At 39.5% G+C, this 16,535-nt stretch overlaps 1 protein-coding gene across 3 annotated transcripts in view; it reads right to left on the reverse strand.

The window, feature by feature from the left end:
* Positions 1–16,535, reverse strand: part of KIAA1328 (KIAA1328 ortholog) — a 180,801-nt gene that overhangs the window by 52,468 nt on the left and 111,798 nt on the right. For all 3 annotated transcript variants that reach the window (XM_061477212.1, XM_061477211.1, XM_061477210.1), the window contains 2 exons: positions 13,119–13,804; positions 9,945–10,040 (listed from right to left, as the gene is read on the reverse strand). In XM_061477212.1, the coding sequence (XP_061333196.1) occupies positions 9,945–10,040; positions 13,119–13,804 (782 nt within the window). The remainder of the gene's footprint in view (positions 1–9,944; positions 10,041–13,118; positions 13,805–16,535) is intronic.

Below are 16,535 nucleotides of genomic sequence, written 5' to 3' on the forward strand. Positions count from 1 at the left end.
ATGGGTTAAAACTTGAACAGGGGAAGTTTAGATTGGATATAAGGAAGAATTTCTTTACTGTAAGGGTGGTGAGGCACTGGAATGGGTTGCCCAGGGAAGCTGTGAATGCTCGTGGTGTTCAAGGCCAGGTTGGACAGAGCCTTGGGTGGCATGGTTTAGGGTGAGGTGTCCCTGCCCATGGCAGGGGGGTTGGAACTAGATGATCTTAAGGTCCTTTCCAACCCTAACTATTCTATGATTCATAATAAACACAATTACAGATTTTTTCTGTTCTGTTTTTCTGAGGCTGCTGCTCCTGAGTCTGATTTGTGTAATGATTACTGAAACCAATATGGGAGCACCCTTACAGGACCCATCTTTTCCCATGAAAATGCTGTCCTCTTATTTTAAGCACAGATTACTATTAGCTTTTAGGGTTACATAGGTATGTTTCCGTCAAAGTCTTACAAATCCTGGGACTAGTGAATCTGGAGACTAATGCTTTTCTTAGTCCAAAAAAAGACATCAAAGGCTTAGGGTGTTGGCACAGGCTAAGTCCAGGTACAAGGCACGTGATACCAACAGGCCTCCTCACACCACACTGGCTCCTCACACCACAAACCTGAAGTGGAATTTTATAGTGATTCTTGTTTTATAGTGATCTAAACCAATGACATACTAGAATATAGCCAGGTCTGCAACTATAAATACACATGGCATCCTAAATGCTCACCTACTAGGGCCTTGTCTTTTAAAATGGTGTCATACACTACTCCTATGTAGTAGTGTCATGCACTACTCCTGTTGGAAACACCCCTCCAGATGCATCTTCAGACTTCCTCAGCTTTTTTTCCATGATTAAATCACATCTGTATGACATGGTCAATCTACGATTAAGGAGTGTATTAATGATTTACTACTACACTAGTACTCATGTTTATTATATTGCTTAGTAAAATGAAAACACTGAGATTGTTTATTGATCTGCTTAAAATAAAAATAAAAATTAAAATCTTATAGCCCAAAAAGAAGTAAATAAAGAAGTTAGACTTTGAACTTTATTCAACTTGGTGGATTACCATACCCAGATGTAGATTTGACAAAGTAGCTCTTGATAAAGACTTAAAATATCACTTCTGGCCACTTCAACTGCCTTAAATCCAGTGAAATTACATATTTCACGAGCATGTTTGATGGCTAGTGACTGAAAAAAACAGGTATTTATGGCAAGTGCAATACAGATTTAGATGCCTAACTGATGGCATAGAACTCTGAAAACCAGGGCCTGGGCCCCACAAAACACAACACACTAAAGATGTCCTTTCATTGCTTGGATTTTACATGAATGTGCAGCACCAATGACTATTGACTCAACCAGGATGTTTATGGAACAGTTCTAACACATTTTTGTACTCTTATATTCAGGAAATAAAGAGATAGAACTGAAACCAGACAGAAAACTGCCTCACTAAGGAGCACGTATCAGTGAGATACATTTTGAGATGCTCTGATATCCAGCATCAAGGGAAGCTACAAAGGGAAGAAATCCTGGCATGAGGCTGTATGCAGGGAAGGTGTGGGCTCTGTCCAGATCCTGTCCTATCGGTTACCTGCCCCAGACACTGAATGTGACAAATACTCCATGTACTTTTGTTAGTCCAGATATAAGCAATTCTTCCCATCTTGGATCTACTGCTACCGGTTAGGCCCTGGGAATCTACTTTTGCACCAGTCTGTTACAACCTGTTTGGAAATGTCTGTCCAACACTGGTGTCACCAGTGCCACTTTGACACTGTGACATGGGTTTAGAGGCTTGCATTATTTGCGTTGCCAAACCACCTCAGTCCTACTGAGTACAGCCAGCATGTAAATTCAGCCAACCTCTCAGAGATATGGTTTTCTCAAAAAAGTATGCAAGATGTAGATGGAGGTTAAGGTAGCGCAAAGTTAAAAAGAAAAAGGGATTAACTACGCATCAATCAAACAGAAGTTTTGTAGTTACACAAAGAGATGAAGCCTGGCACTACTGACATAGTTAGATACTTGCTTATTGTCTTATTTCAAACTCTTGTGTGCTAGAAGGCATATGTAAACTTCTCAACATGGAAGAGCTGATTTGTCACTGCAGTTGAGATCTCTCCCTAGATCACTGGTAATATTTTTTGAGCATGATTTGTGTTTTAGGTAGGCTTTACCAGGCAGAGAACATCCCTGTGGTCAGTCAGAAGAGATGCATTAGGTTGAAACTCATCAAATTAGGATTGAGGGTGGTGAGGAAAAACAGCACTCAAACTCGAAAAAACATCTCGGAAAAATAGTTTAAAAAAAGGCCTAAAGAGGTAAGAGGTGAAACAAGAAAGACATGATCAGGACAGAACAGAGGCAGAAGTCACCATGATATGACTCAGTGGTTGCAAAAGCCAGAAAGAGCTAGGTTATGTGGTAGGAGCACAGGGCTGAAAGTTCATGCAGCACAGCACTGAGTCCCAGGTAACTGGAGGAGTAAAGGTGCTAGAGAAAACAAAACAAGAAACAAAATAAGAACAACTTTGTGACTTTCTGCAGAGCCCTACAGATTGATACTGTAGACAAGCCTCCAAGGAGGGTCTTGGAGAAGCAACAGTGGCAAGATCTGAATAAGTAGCCAGGATACCCATTTGGAAAAATTATTTTGAAGGAGGAGAATGAACATTAAGCAGTCAAAGAATACATTAGTTAAGGTGCAAGACGAAGGATTAGATCAAAGGATCCTGTTTTAACTGTTGACACACTGAAGGCATGTCTTTGCTGCAAAGGAGAAGGAAGCTGCAATAGCTGTCGGTAGATGAGATGCGTACAGGAGAGAGTGATCCCCAGGTTATGAGTCTGAGTGACAGGGAGGATGTGGCGTTATCAAAATCAGAAGTGAAGAGAGATTCAGCAGCAGAAGTAAGAAGTTCTGTTTTGGCCAGATTAGGAATGATCTGAAGGCAAAACAACCAGGATTATGTGTCAGGGAGGCACTCAGATATGCAAGACTAGACGGAACAGAGCAGAGGCTTTAAGAGTTATTGGCAGGAAGACGATAGCCAAATTCGTGTAACTGGATGTTGTCACCCAGGGACATGGGTACAGAAATCTCCAGGCAAATCAAGGAGTGACTAAATCCTTTCCCTGCCACCTCACAGAGGTTTCTACCTAGTTCCAAAAGAAATTATCTAAAATAGTGCTGCAAAAACATGCATGAAAAAAACCCTGTCTCTCTATAAAATCTAAAGATCATACTGTTTCTAAAATTAGGGCAACCACTAAATGAAAGTTAACCCGAACAATAACTTTAGCTAAACTTCAGGTCACATGCATTTAATATAATGAGATGAAGAATATGAAAAGGCCATTCATAATGGAATTCATCGAGTTAGGAATGCCATGCTTAGCTGCCTTATAACATATAATTAATGATCCTATAAAAATCCAGCAGTATGAACTCTCCCGACTGCCCGCAGAACTGTTCTTTATGCTGGGTAGGGCAAGCAAGCATCTGCTTCCACAAATACTGCCCTTTGAGAAGCTGAAAAGCTTTTTTTCCCCTGCTCCATCAGGGACCACACTGCCATTTCCATGACACGCTGAGCTTTGAACCGTTACCCAAATCAGACTATAGCATTTGGCAACCCAGTACACATCTGTCATGATAGACTGGTTATTGGTGAAATGTTAAAGAAAAAGTCATTAACTCTTTTCCATTGCATCTAATACCCCACCTTCCTCTAGATTATTTATAATCCCCACTAAACCCACCCTCTGTTTACAGTCTTTCAACACAACAGCAAAATATATACCGTCTGGAGAGCTTTCTTGCCGTATAACACTCCCTACCATTTGGTACAACAAAAGACATTCTCTCTCCATCAAAAGGCCTGATCCCACCTGAAGCCTTGATGCTCAGATTCAAGGTTAAGGGATTAAGGCCTGAAACATTGAGTACCAGAGGAAAGGAAGCCAAATATCAAAAGAAACACAAAAATCAATCCTCTTCACCGCAGGAGCAGTGTGAAGAACAAATCAGCTGGGCTGAATCTAAAATTTTCTCTGCATGGCTCTCAAAAATTAGCACTGTTATAAAGATAATGGGTAGTTCTGCAAAGCCTCAGCACCCATGCAAAGCCACAGAGTTCAGATCAGCACACCAGCATGGTCTGGGAAGTTTTATGTCAGAATAATTCAGTGGCAAATACCAAAGTCCACTTCTGAGAAAGTGAGAGCTGGAGAGCGTGCGAGAGCACGCATGCCCTTATCTTTATATGTAGCCTGTATATCTGCAAGTGGAAGAATCTAATACTTACTGGAGTTTGCCTTTTGCTTCAATTCTCTGTGTGCTGAAGTGCAGCCAAGGTCACCGCAGGGTGGGGAAGTGGGTTTTAGCTTAGTGCAGCTGTGATCATGGCCAGAACAGCAGGGTACAGAGGATTTCTTGCTTAACTTTGTAATGCCAATAGCTTTTGTTCTTAGTCTTGAGTCATCAGTTCTGATATAAGCTTTTAAACGGTGTGAAAGTTGAGCGGGTGGGTTTAAAATCTCTTAATTTAAAACTACCTTCCAGAACATTTTGTTTTATCAGACTTTTCTTAACTTTTCCAACTGACAGATTTCTGGGACATACGAATATCTAGATTAAACATCAATTTCTCTTCATCCAGGATTACATATCAAAATAAAAAGTAACAAAACGATCTGTCTGAAAAAAGTAATCCACTCCAATTTACAAAAATAGAGTTCAGGTTTTCAAAATTCAATTCAGGCAGTAAACTAACAGTGTCTACATTTTCCTGTAAAGGAGGCATCTGCAAATGACTTGCAAAAATGTCTCTCACTGTCTGCAAGTGTTGGCAAGGAACAAACTCCTTCAGGAGATGCATGAATTTTAAATATTTCAACCCAAAGAAAGAGAATCTCTGAGCATTTTCAGTTCTGATATGTGATTTTGCAGAACCTTACCTATGCGCAAAACTGGCAAGAAATGCAACTTTTCGTGAAAATACCAAAGCACTTCAGTTTTATTCACTGACTACTATCCTACGCTTAGAAGTGTTCTAACACCAAAGTTCCCGTGCTTTCCGAAGACCTCACCTACAGGTTGGCTCCATCTGCCTATGGAGGTTACTTACGGTATCTCCTGCTTACACCGTATACCTCGTCTATCAGTAGGCTTCCTGCTGAAGGTTACTTTGGACCGTAATGGGAATCGTGTAATACTGCTGTGTGCAGCATATGTGATCATGAGAACCTACTACCTTCAGAGCCTGCACGTGGCACTAAAGAAGCAAAAACGCACACCTCACTCCAACTACACTCTCCTGTTAACGTCACGACAGACCCTGGCAGCCATCTGTTGGAGGGATGCGGTGCCTATATATAGCCAGACAACACCACGAGAGAAAGAAAAACTCATTATCTGCACCTAATTCAGCATTTGCGCTACTGGCAGTTCTGCAAGCACTTTTTTTACTGGCCAAAGAAGTGTTCGCTCCACAAATATCCTATCTAAAAATGATGCGAACTTCAATGTAAAATTATCTGGAACAAGAAAGTAACTTGGGTGTTAAAAGGAGCACTAACAAGTGGGTAAGTGGCTTCCAGCTACACAGATTTTATGGGCCATTTGTAAGCACAGTTGATTTCAGACCGATTTAATGTGCCAGTCTGCCAAAACAGCAAAGAGATGAAAAATAAAAATCCCAGCAAACTGTATTCAACACATTCCTAAAAGTTGGCCAAGTACTAAGCAGACCAAGGACATTTTACAGATGAACAGAAGCCTGGGAAACCACTTATGGCACTGGTGATGGTTTCCCCTCCAGCGACTCAGGACAAGAGTAACAGGAGGTGACACATACTGCCATGAAGAACTGACAATAACATTCCAAATAGGAAACCGAATGGGTGCTACCACTGCCACTGGTTGTTAATTATCAACTCCCTTCAAACACAGGAGTAATGGGGATGGTGCAAGTCACATGTGATTGCATGTGATTTTTATTTCATTTCTTAAATTAGTTGGAGGGGGGTATTGTGTGAACAAACCTGGATATGCCTAGAACAGCAGGGGGAGCTGCTAGCCTGCGTTCCTCTGTCTATTTAATTGCCTTGGATATTTGGACAAAAACACTGAAGTACGCTTTCACATCACCATAGAAAGATGCCTGCATGTCTAACAAGCCTCAGAAAAAATCGAGTTCATAACAAAGCATTAAACAAGGAGCAAGAGATAATTGTCACCTTCTATCACAAGATAATAAAAATAGTTACACCATAAACATAAAAATCTTTTAAAAGACCCCTGACAGCATTCCCTCCTGGAACTATCACCATAGCAATGTGCATTCAGATAGTGGGGGAAAGTACTGCTGAATTCTGCATTTGATATTTTCAACTAACTAAAAATACAAACTGGAAAGAAAATACATGCGGGTGATACAGAATGAAGCACATGAACATAAAAAAGCCTTCAACAGAATTAAAGGTGGCAAATTCCACTTGCAAATCTTTAATACTCCAGGAAAGAAATCCTTTAACCAGGTAGCACACATTGAAAGAGTGCCTGCAGATAACTAAAGCCATCCGATAGCTGCTGTATTCCTATTCATAATGTTTTGCACAGGTCAGTGTCAAGGTGCAGTGGCACTGTTGTGTGAAATCTCAGGAAAAGACGCAGGTTAGAGAGAAGGCCAGTAGAAAGCTGTATTGGCAGAGCCGTACAGCAGGGCAAAAAGCAGGGCATCTTGTACGTTAAGATTTAGGCACAAAGCACAACTCTAAGAAGGGGGGGGCTTGCAAAGTAGCAAACTGCATCTTCTCTAGTTGGTGCTATTAAAAAGGGCTGATTTCCATGACATTCAGATCCATCATTGAGATGAAATAAAGGTGAACAGAGTGGATTGTTTTGAAATTCCTCTCCCAGATGCAGACATCAGGAGCACACACAAAAGCAGGTGCCGGGTGTATTGATCCTACTGAATACGCATGGAGTGGGTACTTGAGCATGTACCAAGCATCTGCGTTTGGGAGATGGAAAGCGCTTTGTAAAAGGCTGTTTTATGCTAAACAAATGCATCAGGTTATGTTTTTATTTTGAATATTTTAAAGCGTCTTGCACACTGGGGCAGATTTGAAAAGAAATTATACAGGCAGACAACTTGCCATTAACTGTACAAGTTACTATCTCTATAGCTGAAAATTGGCTGTGGGCTCAGTTAGGAGCACTACAAGCTACTGAAAACCATCCTCAATAAAACCTGGTCTGACTGCTGCACCTCAGAGAACTCGAGATCCTGCATTTGAAGACTCTTCAGGCCCCATATGCCGGCCCAGCTGCAGCAGGAAAAGGGACGGACACATTTCTTCCCAACAGCTCCTCAACATACCCAGCAGGAAAGTGACAAATTCAACACTTGCAAATACAGCAAATTCGTATCAAGACCATCCAAAGATGCTGAGATGGACAATGCTAGCTGACTTTGATAACTAAAAGATCATAATGATCATAATTCAGAAGAGAAAATGAAACAAGCATCTGTTATAAAATTTGGCTATGCTTTGTAGTAATCTCTGAGATAAAAGTTCCCTTTTTCACAGACAATAACCAAATTCTGTACCAGAAATCAACCTCTGTATTGTATTTGTTTGTGGAATCTTTTTCCCCCTTTTTCAAGGAGGGAAAAAATTAATCCCTACAGGAGATGACAAGATGCCTTTTAAAGTATGTATCTCATTTCTGACTACAATTACCTTTCAATACCCTGGCACAGCTGCACATTCCTATTTGCTTTTTGTTTTTCATTAAGGGCTCCTCTATTATTTCTACCCATCCTATAGCATTTATGCCTGGCAGTGATGCACATTCCCTTGCCTACAATTCTTCCCACAGATAGTAGAGAATAAATTGCAATTAGATTTTCGTAATTGTAGATAATTAACTCAAAATGAGCTGTTAATTATAAAAAACCCTATGTTTTTCAGTTCTTGATTATATTATTTATTTTACTTCTAAACTCCAGTATCTCACTTCAGCAAGTTTAGTATTTTAAAGGACTTTCACCATTTCCTTTAAAACACCAGGATAATTTTAAGCTAAGATCGGCTTATTTGAAGACTGAAATCAAGTTACATGCTGTGAGGTTTGCTAGAGGGGCTCTTACGTATGAACTGGAAGTCAGAGAAGGCTGTTTTTCAATTAGGGTTCTGATAGTATTTGCTGTCACAAGAACCATTTGGCAGGTCAATTAAAAAACAAATAACAACTATAATAATAATAATAATAAACCCTCCAAAAGACACTGTTAAAAGATGCATGCCTACCAGTTCTTCCTCCTTCTAAGCTCAAGCCACACACTTGCAAAATCTCCCTTGATACTGAAGAAAACACTTACATATTCAAATGCATAAAAGAGACAAATGGACTTGTCTTCCATAGCCTCTTTCAGCCTTACATTAGAGTAAATTATTTAGGGAGCATTCATCTGGTAACCTTTGCAAAACTGAAGATGGCATACAGGAAGAAAAACTTCCAAGTGTTTTGCTGCCAAACTTCAGAACCAGCTGGCATGGCTTAAGACTGCATGAACACATACTCACTTTGAAAAATTACAGTAAATTAAACGAGGGGAATGAAGAGACGGAGGGGAACCTTCTGAAATCTGGAACTCTTGTTTTATTAATGGCACAAGTTCCTCATCTTCCCTGCTTAGGCTGTGTAGATTTCTGCAGGTTTTTGGTAAACTGTTGCCAAGAAGCCCTACAGATGTTCTAGGTTACATTTTTCCTCCAAGGCACTTAATGCTACTGCATTTTAAACATACCAGTGATCACATTTCGATCACTTCAGTCAGTGTGAAAATAAAAATGCATCGAATGTAATGAGGATATGCCAGTAACTCACAGCAGCCAAACACCTGGTTAAGCAGTGAAGTATTCCAAGGAAACTAATAACTCCTGTTGTTATGGAGAAAGAGTCTTATCCCTTTCCAGTGAAGAGGAATCTCAAAAAATAAAATAAAATCAGTATCACAATGATTTAAAAAAAGAAAAAAAAATATTGGATGCTTATTTTATAAATAAATTAACAGTTCTTCCAGTATCCCCCTAATGGACACAAAAGGTTATTATTTTGAAGTCCCTAAAGACGAGGCCATTCAAAGGACAGCTGTTCATCTTGTCCACCTGAAGACATTTTGTTCAAATGAACATCTATAGTTAAAGCACAGAACAAAGAGATGTTATTTCTTGAGAAAGGGAGAAAAACCCTATCAAATTCAGTTTTTATTTGTTGCTTTTCTAATGAGCCTGAATATTCTCCCAGTGTTAACAGGAAATGGATGGGACAGAAAGAAAACACAATCGTGTATTGATTAAAGTTTTAAATAGCATGTAAAATTGAGATAAAGAGCTGGAAACTGGCTTAACTCTAATTCCAGTTATTGCAGTGTCAGTTTGCTCTGATCACTCTGAAGCAGAGGGGCAACTCAGCACTGTTTGAGAAACAAGGAACTGTCACCAAGTGTAAAGGATCATTTCTATCAGTGAGTTAAAGGGTAATGTATTTTTTTACATCAGGTACAAATCCAAACTAAAGAGATGTCCTGATCGTAATTGAAAAAAAAAATAACAGGCAGTACCTAAAACAAAGAACAAAAGCTAAGATTTTGTGAATTTTGAACTGGGCTAGGTTAGTGTCTTTAAGAGATGACACACAAAACCTCTACAGACCCTACAGAGAGTCAATCCCTAAACCTTGAGTAAAAACAGGTCAGCATAACTACTGAGTTGACACTTAAAATGCAACAGCCAATGAATTTTACCTTTCCTGCAGAAAAAAGCTCCTAATCTGAAACAAACACCTGAACAAATAGACTTGGCAGCCAACAGCACCACTGTCAAGAAGATATACTGACACTGTGAAGTACTTAGAAGTGAAAAGAGAAATTACCTTAGCCCCATGCTCTTGCTGTTCATCATCACAGCAAGTTCTCCCGGTGCTTCATCAATGGGCACATCTTCTGAAATAGGCATGTGGCCTCTAAACCTGAAAAAGCAGAATTAGCTGGTTTTGTAGCTGGTCAAATCATCACACCAGAAACTCACCACAGTAAGGTGAGTTGTGTGCCTACAAACAGAGCACTTCATCACATTAAATGCAGCGCTCGTGACTGTTTGCACAGTTTCAAATATATTTTTGTATTGGAAGGCTGACTTATGTCCAGTGCCTTTGCTTCTAAGGGTTACCATTGGGAAAAAGATAAGCAAAATTTCATTTACTGATTTCCAAGGACCAGCTCCCTTAAGAAAATGGGCACAGTATCCAGTAACAAACATCCTTGTTGGGCTTAGCTTACAGCTGAGCCTTTTTCTTATAGCCCCACCTTTTTCTTTCTCTCCAATGAAGATAGAAAAATCAACAGTAGAGGTACTTTTTATTTGAATAACATACCTGTTTACCCATATGTTTACCCATAATTGTCTACTCTGGTGTTGCTGGCATCACAAGGAGTCACTGAACTGCCCCTTTCCCAGCAAACGCACCATTTTTGACAGCTGAACAACTATTGCAGTAGAAACTGCAAACTCAAAGCACTATGCTTACTTGAGGCTAAATAGGGAAATGTGGGAAATTAAAATGCAGTTATGATGCAGTGTGGCCAAAAAAAAGGATCAGTTTGTACTTCTGCTAAAAAAGCAGAAGACTTAATAGCTAATAATTACAAATGGTCAGACCTTTACTTGTCATTCAATGACAATACTTTCAGCAGCTCAGAATGGACATTAACCAGCACTCCACCCATGCAGAAGGACAGACAAAAATAAACACTATCTGGAAATGGATTTTTGTTATAATATTTTTTTAAACAGTCATGATATTAAGGCATGAACTAGGTTAGAGCCTCCTGACAACGAAGCAAAAGGTATTTGAGCTTAGCTAAACAAATTTTTATTGTTTGTAGTATATAAAATTACCCTGTTATCGAGTTATACACCTAGAACTGAAACAGAACTGTGATGCCCAAGAGATTTACCTGTAAATCATAGAATCATAGAATAATTAGGGTTGGAAAGGACCTTAAGATCATCAAGTTCCAACCCCTCTGCTGTGGGCAGGGACACCTTAGGCTAAATCATATCACCCAAGGCCTCATCCAACCTGGTCTTGAACACTGCCAGGGATGGAGCATTCACAACCTCCCTGGGCAACCCATTCCAGTGCCTCACCACCCTAACAGGAAAGAATTTCCTTCTTATATCCAACCTAAACTTCCTCTGTTTAAGTTTTAACCCGTTACCCCTTGTCCTGTCACTACAGTCTCTAATGAAGAGTCCCTCTCCAGCATCCCTATAGGCCCCCTTCAGATACTGGAAGGCTGCTATGAGGTCTCCACGCAGCCTTCTCTTCTCCAGGCTGAACAGCCCCAACTTCCTCAGCCTATCTTCATACAGGAGGTGCTTAATTCTAAAGACACTAAATATTTTCAAGAGCAAGTGTGCTATATTCTAGATGCTTTACTTAGACTGAATATGGCAAATGTGCTTTTACCTGCACCTCTGAAAAGAGATCACAAAAATATTGAATCCTCAGATTGATCATCTATGATTTTGTTTCACAGAATTCTTTCAGGTAACTAGAGTTCTGTAAATCCTGATGCTTTTTCAGGGAAAACAAAAACAAACGAAAAAGAAAAACCAGAAGCTAAAATAGGCATAATGGCATTAACAACCACATTATCATAGATATCTATCGTAAGTTCACTTTTTTCTGGGCTCAAATGCTGAAAAAAATCCATGAGAAACAAAACCACCAAAAAACTCGATCTGTATGTCCTTCATATTCCACTTGTTTTTCATTAAAGAGATGCATGTGCAGAATTAAGGTATTTGATGATTAAAAATCCATCTGTTCCTACTTAATTCTCACCTGAAGTCATAATCCTTTGTTTGTAACCTCATTTTCAACACACAAGTTTGTGATTGCCTTTAAGACAAGTATTTTTAAAGCCATATAAACACCTTATTTTCAATGCAAGCCACAAACCAAGACAACAACAACAAAAACCCCCAAAACAAACACCTAATTTTCCGTATTCTCTGTCACAGTTTGCAAAGTAACCAGGTGGCTGTGATTAAGAAGAAAAAGTGATAAATTCGTACATGGTGGTTATAATATCTGAATGTATGAAGTGGGTCATGTAATGCATACTCTCACGGGATGCTGTCAGCAGTTGCCATATTAAAACGGTATCAAAATAAGCATCCCCATGAAACCCTCCTATAGCTTCTTCCAAAAGACTGCTAGTTTTCCCCATTTCTTTCCCTTCCTAATGCTGAAATGCTAGTGCTCAACTGAGTTACACTGGCTAATTCAACTTGCTTTAACCTGCTCCCTTTAACGCATCCTCTCCACTCTAGTAATGTGATAACCAATAAACTGGTTTCTCCTTCTTTCCCAGAGACCCCATTTACAGTGTCACTAAGATGTTACCTTATCTCTGCAACTAACTCATAGGCCTTTAAAGCCACATCCCATATTTCTATCCTTACAGTTTCAGTCATGTATTGTGCCTCAGCCTTCACATTCTGCCTTCCACAAACACCACTGGGAAAAAAAACGTCCTTGCTACACAGAGCTTCATTGCGTTTCCATACATATATATTCCACATATACATAAAATTATCTCCTTTCCTGTAAAATACACTTTGTCCAGTCCCTACCTAGGAAGATGCAATGCTTCAAAACTGACCTCTTCAAGGAAAGAAGGGGGAATGACATAAATGTCTTCTGTGCTTGGCAAATGTCTGTATTCCTTCAATACCTGCAGTAAGATCAACCTCTCATTTTCTTCTGCTGCGTCTCTTTCCCTACCTAGTCTTTTAGCACTGCTTTTCTTGTGCCTTTCTTTCTACCCCGACTGTTTTCCTCTGCTGTCATGCTGTTTCCCAACACTATATGCTAACATACTAGTAAGTCTACTCTCCTCTAAATCACGGTTAGAGAAAATTTGTGCTATAGGTCTTAATTATTTTATCAGTTCCATTCTCCCACTTTAATTAACTGTGGCCCATGTTTCATTAGGAATTTTAGAAATCTGTTACAAATTAGGAATCTCAAAATCACCTGTTATAATCCATACAGGATTGGTGTAGCCGCTGTTGTTTCAGGAGCAGTTTTGCTTCTTGCTCAGCCAGTAAATGTTGGACTCGTTCCTTTTCAATTTCCAGCTCCATTTTCTGCAGAAGCAGCTTCTGCCTTCTTTCTTCATATAACCTTTTAGCATTCTCTGTTTCTTTTTTCCTAGAGTCCACACTGTCATTCAGCCCAGAAACCTGAGAGAGCCTAGAATCATCACAGGTTTTGTGAACTGGTGCAGAGTGTTTTCTAAGTACCTGGCTGACCTGGTGGCTCTCCTGCATGCTCCCTGAGCATCCTCCTTGCTTGCAGGCACAACCATGACAGACTTGTAGAGGGCACATGCTGTGAAATTCATTTGCTTTCTGGTCAATCTCCTGAGGTGGTTTTACATGGCGAGGGCTCCTCTGTTTGGCTGGGGAAATTATGTTGTTCCACTTCCTGTGCAAGCCATTTTCTACTGGATATTCCTTCAGAGATTCCTGATGGTTGTAGTGAATTTCAGCCCCATAATCATAATTATTTCTGCAAGGCTGAGGCAATGCAACACGGGCTGGGCTTCCAGCCTTTGATGCTTTACTGTTCTTATGCAAAGTTTGAGATCCCCCAATACCCAAGTAGGAACCATCCAGCTCCAAAGACGGTTGCTGGTATAAGCTCTTCTTACTGGATACCTGCAATAAGAAAAACAATTTCCTGTGAATTACCAAAATTTACCTTTGCTCATTAATTTCACTTTGTACATGTGTTCTCTCAGAAATAACTTGCTGCATCATGCAGATGGACATACAGCCAAACCCAAGAAAATGTTCATCAGAAGACAGATATGAATCTGCTATCAAATCTACATTTCATTCCATCTACGCAATTGTAATAAATGTAAAACTACTGCCTGCAGGATCTTCAGCATAAAATGAGTCACTTCAGAGTATCAAGTAGTTGTGAGCATCTAGGGTTACATAAAATCAACTTGAAGAGTGGCAAAAAACATTAAATGTTAAGGTTTGAAAATGTTTAATTTTGAATACTGAGCCAAAAAATCCATTCAGCCACTATAAATACTCTTTGATTGGCCATTACACAGCAGGAGATTTGATGTAAAACATTTCACCTTGCACTGAATAGGATATTACTTACCGCTGGAAATTTGATGAGAGTTTCTGAAATATCTTTACAGAAACACAGATAAAAACCAACTACTTTCTGTAAAAAATGGTTGTACATCAAAAGCTGTCATTTAAATACAAAACATGTTTAAGTTCAGCTATAAACGTAAGTGATTTTTCAATTAAGCTGGGCAAGTGATTATACTCTGATAAAACTCTGAAGAAAGGAAGCAACTGTAATTCACATTTGTCAACCCAGTGCAAGCAAATTCTAGTGGTTTTGTTATACTCATGGATATTATGTAAGAGACATCAAAATCCTACTTACATCCAGGAGTATCTTTGCACTATGGTTCATGTAGGCAGTTAAACATTTGAGTTTTCATGCACATCAGAACAGCAGTGAATCAGGTACTCTCATTTATTTTGCTAGTCCTGCGCATTAATTTCAATAACGTGCTGAATTTAAACTCCTACAACCTTTGGGACCTTCCACAAAGATCTAATTCTTTTAATTACAGAAGACAGGTTTGTTAAAGATAACAAAACCGCTGCAGTGAAAGTGGTATAGCAGGGAAATTTGGTAACCACTGATGGAAAGAAAGGTCTTATTTGCACTCTGTTCACACTTACAATAGATAGGTATTACCACATGGAGTGGAAGACAGTCAGCAAGCCTTGAAACACTAGAATTCAGGAATGCAAGCGAGTGTCCAGCGATGATTAGAAGAGAGATATAATCTACATCTATGCAGTGTTTATATGTATAATTTAAATTATTTTTATAAACAAACAAAATACCAAATATACTCTGCTGCCCTTCAAGACAACCAATTACAAGTTTCTTGTAGACTTCACAGAATGTAAATTAACATGGATTAGCACCTGAATACTGATATTTTATTATTTCCAGGTTTGTAGCTACAAATACATCCTCCCTGCCATGTGATTGAAAGCCAAGGATGTCACAGTTTGCTTAAAGAGCCCAGTGAGTTGGAGGCATTTGCATTAATGTCAGTGCTAAATGTCTGAGCAAAGTCTGGTGCTTGGACTGGGTGAAAAGTGCAGGACATTAAAATATTTTAAAGTCAGAGGGGCTGGCAGGGCAACTGAGCAGAAAAAGACGGAGTTTGGTTATTTATTATTTCTAGCATGCCATCCTTGTCTGCAGTATTTTGTAGACAAATAAAGGCTACAAAGCCCTTTTAATCTAAATTAGACAATGCATAAAGGGATGACCAGAAACAGGGAGAAATATTACAAAAAAAAAGGAAAGTAAGAGAATCGCATGGTTATGTGTTGTCTCTCATTTCATACCTCACCTGCTTCTGTTAATGAAGCATTTAGGGCACCGAGAAAGAAAGGCTTTCAAAACGGCCAGTTTCCCAGCCTCCAGGACAGCAGAAGGTGGCAGACCTGGAGGTATTCTTATAGGATCCTACCAGAGCTGGCAGCTTAGGGTGGCCTACAGAAAGCATACACCTATCCTTCTGCAGCCCATAAAAAGAAGTAAAAAAGAGCAAAAAAGAGAAGACTCGAAAGATGAAATAACTGAGAAATTCTGTATTTTAGCAGTTTGGTTTATTGACTGAAGAGACAAGAGAATGTTAAGAAAGCTAAGCACACAAATGAAGATGGTACAAAATAATCATCAGCAGCAGGTTTAAGAATAAAGGTCCACATCGCAAATTAACTTCATGGCTGAGACTCTATTAAGAGTCCCTGAAGGCCCTAAAAGAGAGGTACCAGTTAGCATTTGTTGACCTTGGCCACCATTAAATCTGCCCTGATGGTCTCAGAAATGGCATTGACATTTAAAGACTTCATAACAAGGCAGAGAAACTTTAATGTTATTTCACAGTTACAATATGTTTGCAGGGGGGAAAAATTCTCATTAATGTCTTTGAATGCAAGTGGGGCTTTTGTATTCTTTCGAAGGCGGTCATGTTAGGCAGAAGACTAAGTTCCAGCATGCCTCTGACAGCTACTCAGTACTTTGCGGGGTCTAACCCCACAGGAAAAATAACTATTAGGAGTCAGAAGCCAGTCATCAAATTTTTCAGCAATTTGTGTTTTTCTGCAAATGCTTTAACTGAAAACTACAGTTGGATGGTAGAGGTGGCAGAGAAAAGGGACTTTTACACTTACGAGGGATCAGATGGGACAGGAGCATGCCATGACAGACCTGTACGATGTAAAATGCAGTCCAGGTGAAGGGGAAAAAAAAGACAAAAAAAAAGGAAAAAATAAAAATCCAAACACCCACCTATTACCGTGAGTCTAAAGACACACAAGCATA

This window comes from Pezoporus flaviventris, unplaced genomic scaffold (genome assembly GCF_033815535.1).
Source record: "Pezoporus flaviventris isolate CSIRO_AGI_PZ_B2104156 unplaced genomic scaffold, CSIRO_AGI_Pfla_v1 ptg000100l, whole genome shotgun sequence".
Taxonomy (NCBI): domain Eukaryota; kingdom Metazoa; phylum Chordata; class Aves; order Psittaciformes; family Psittacidae; genus Pezoporus; species Pezoporus flaviventris.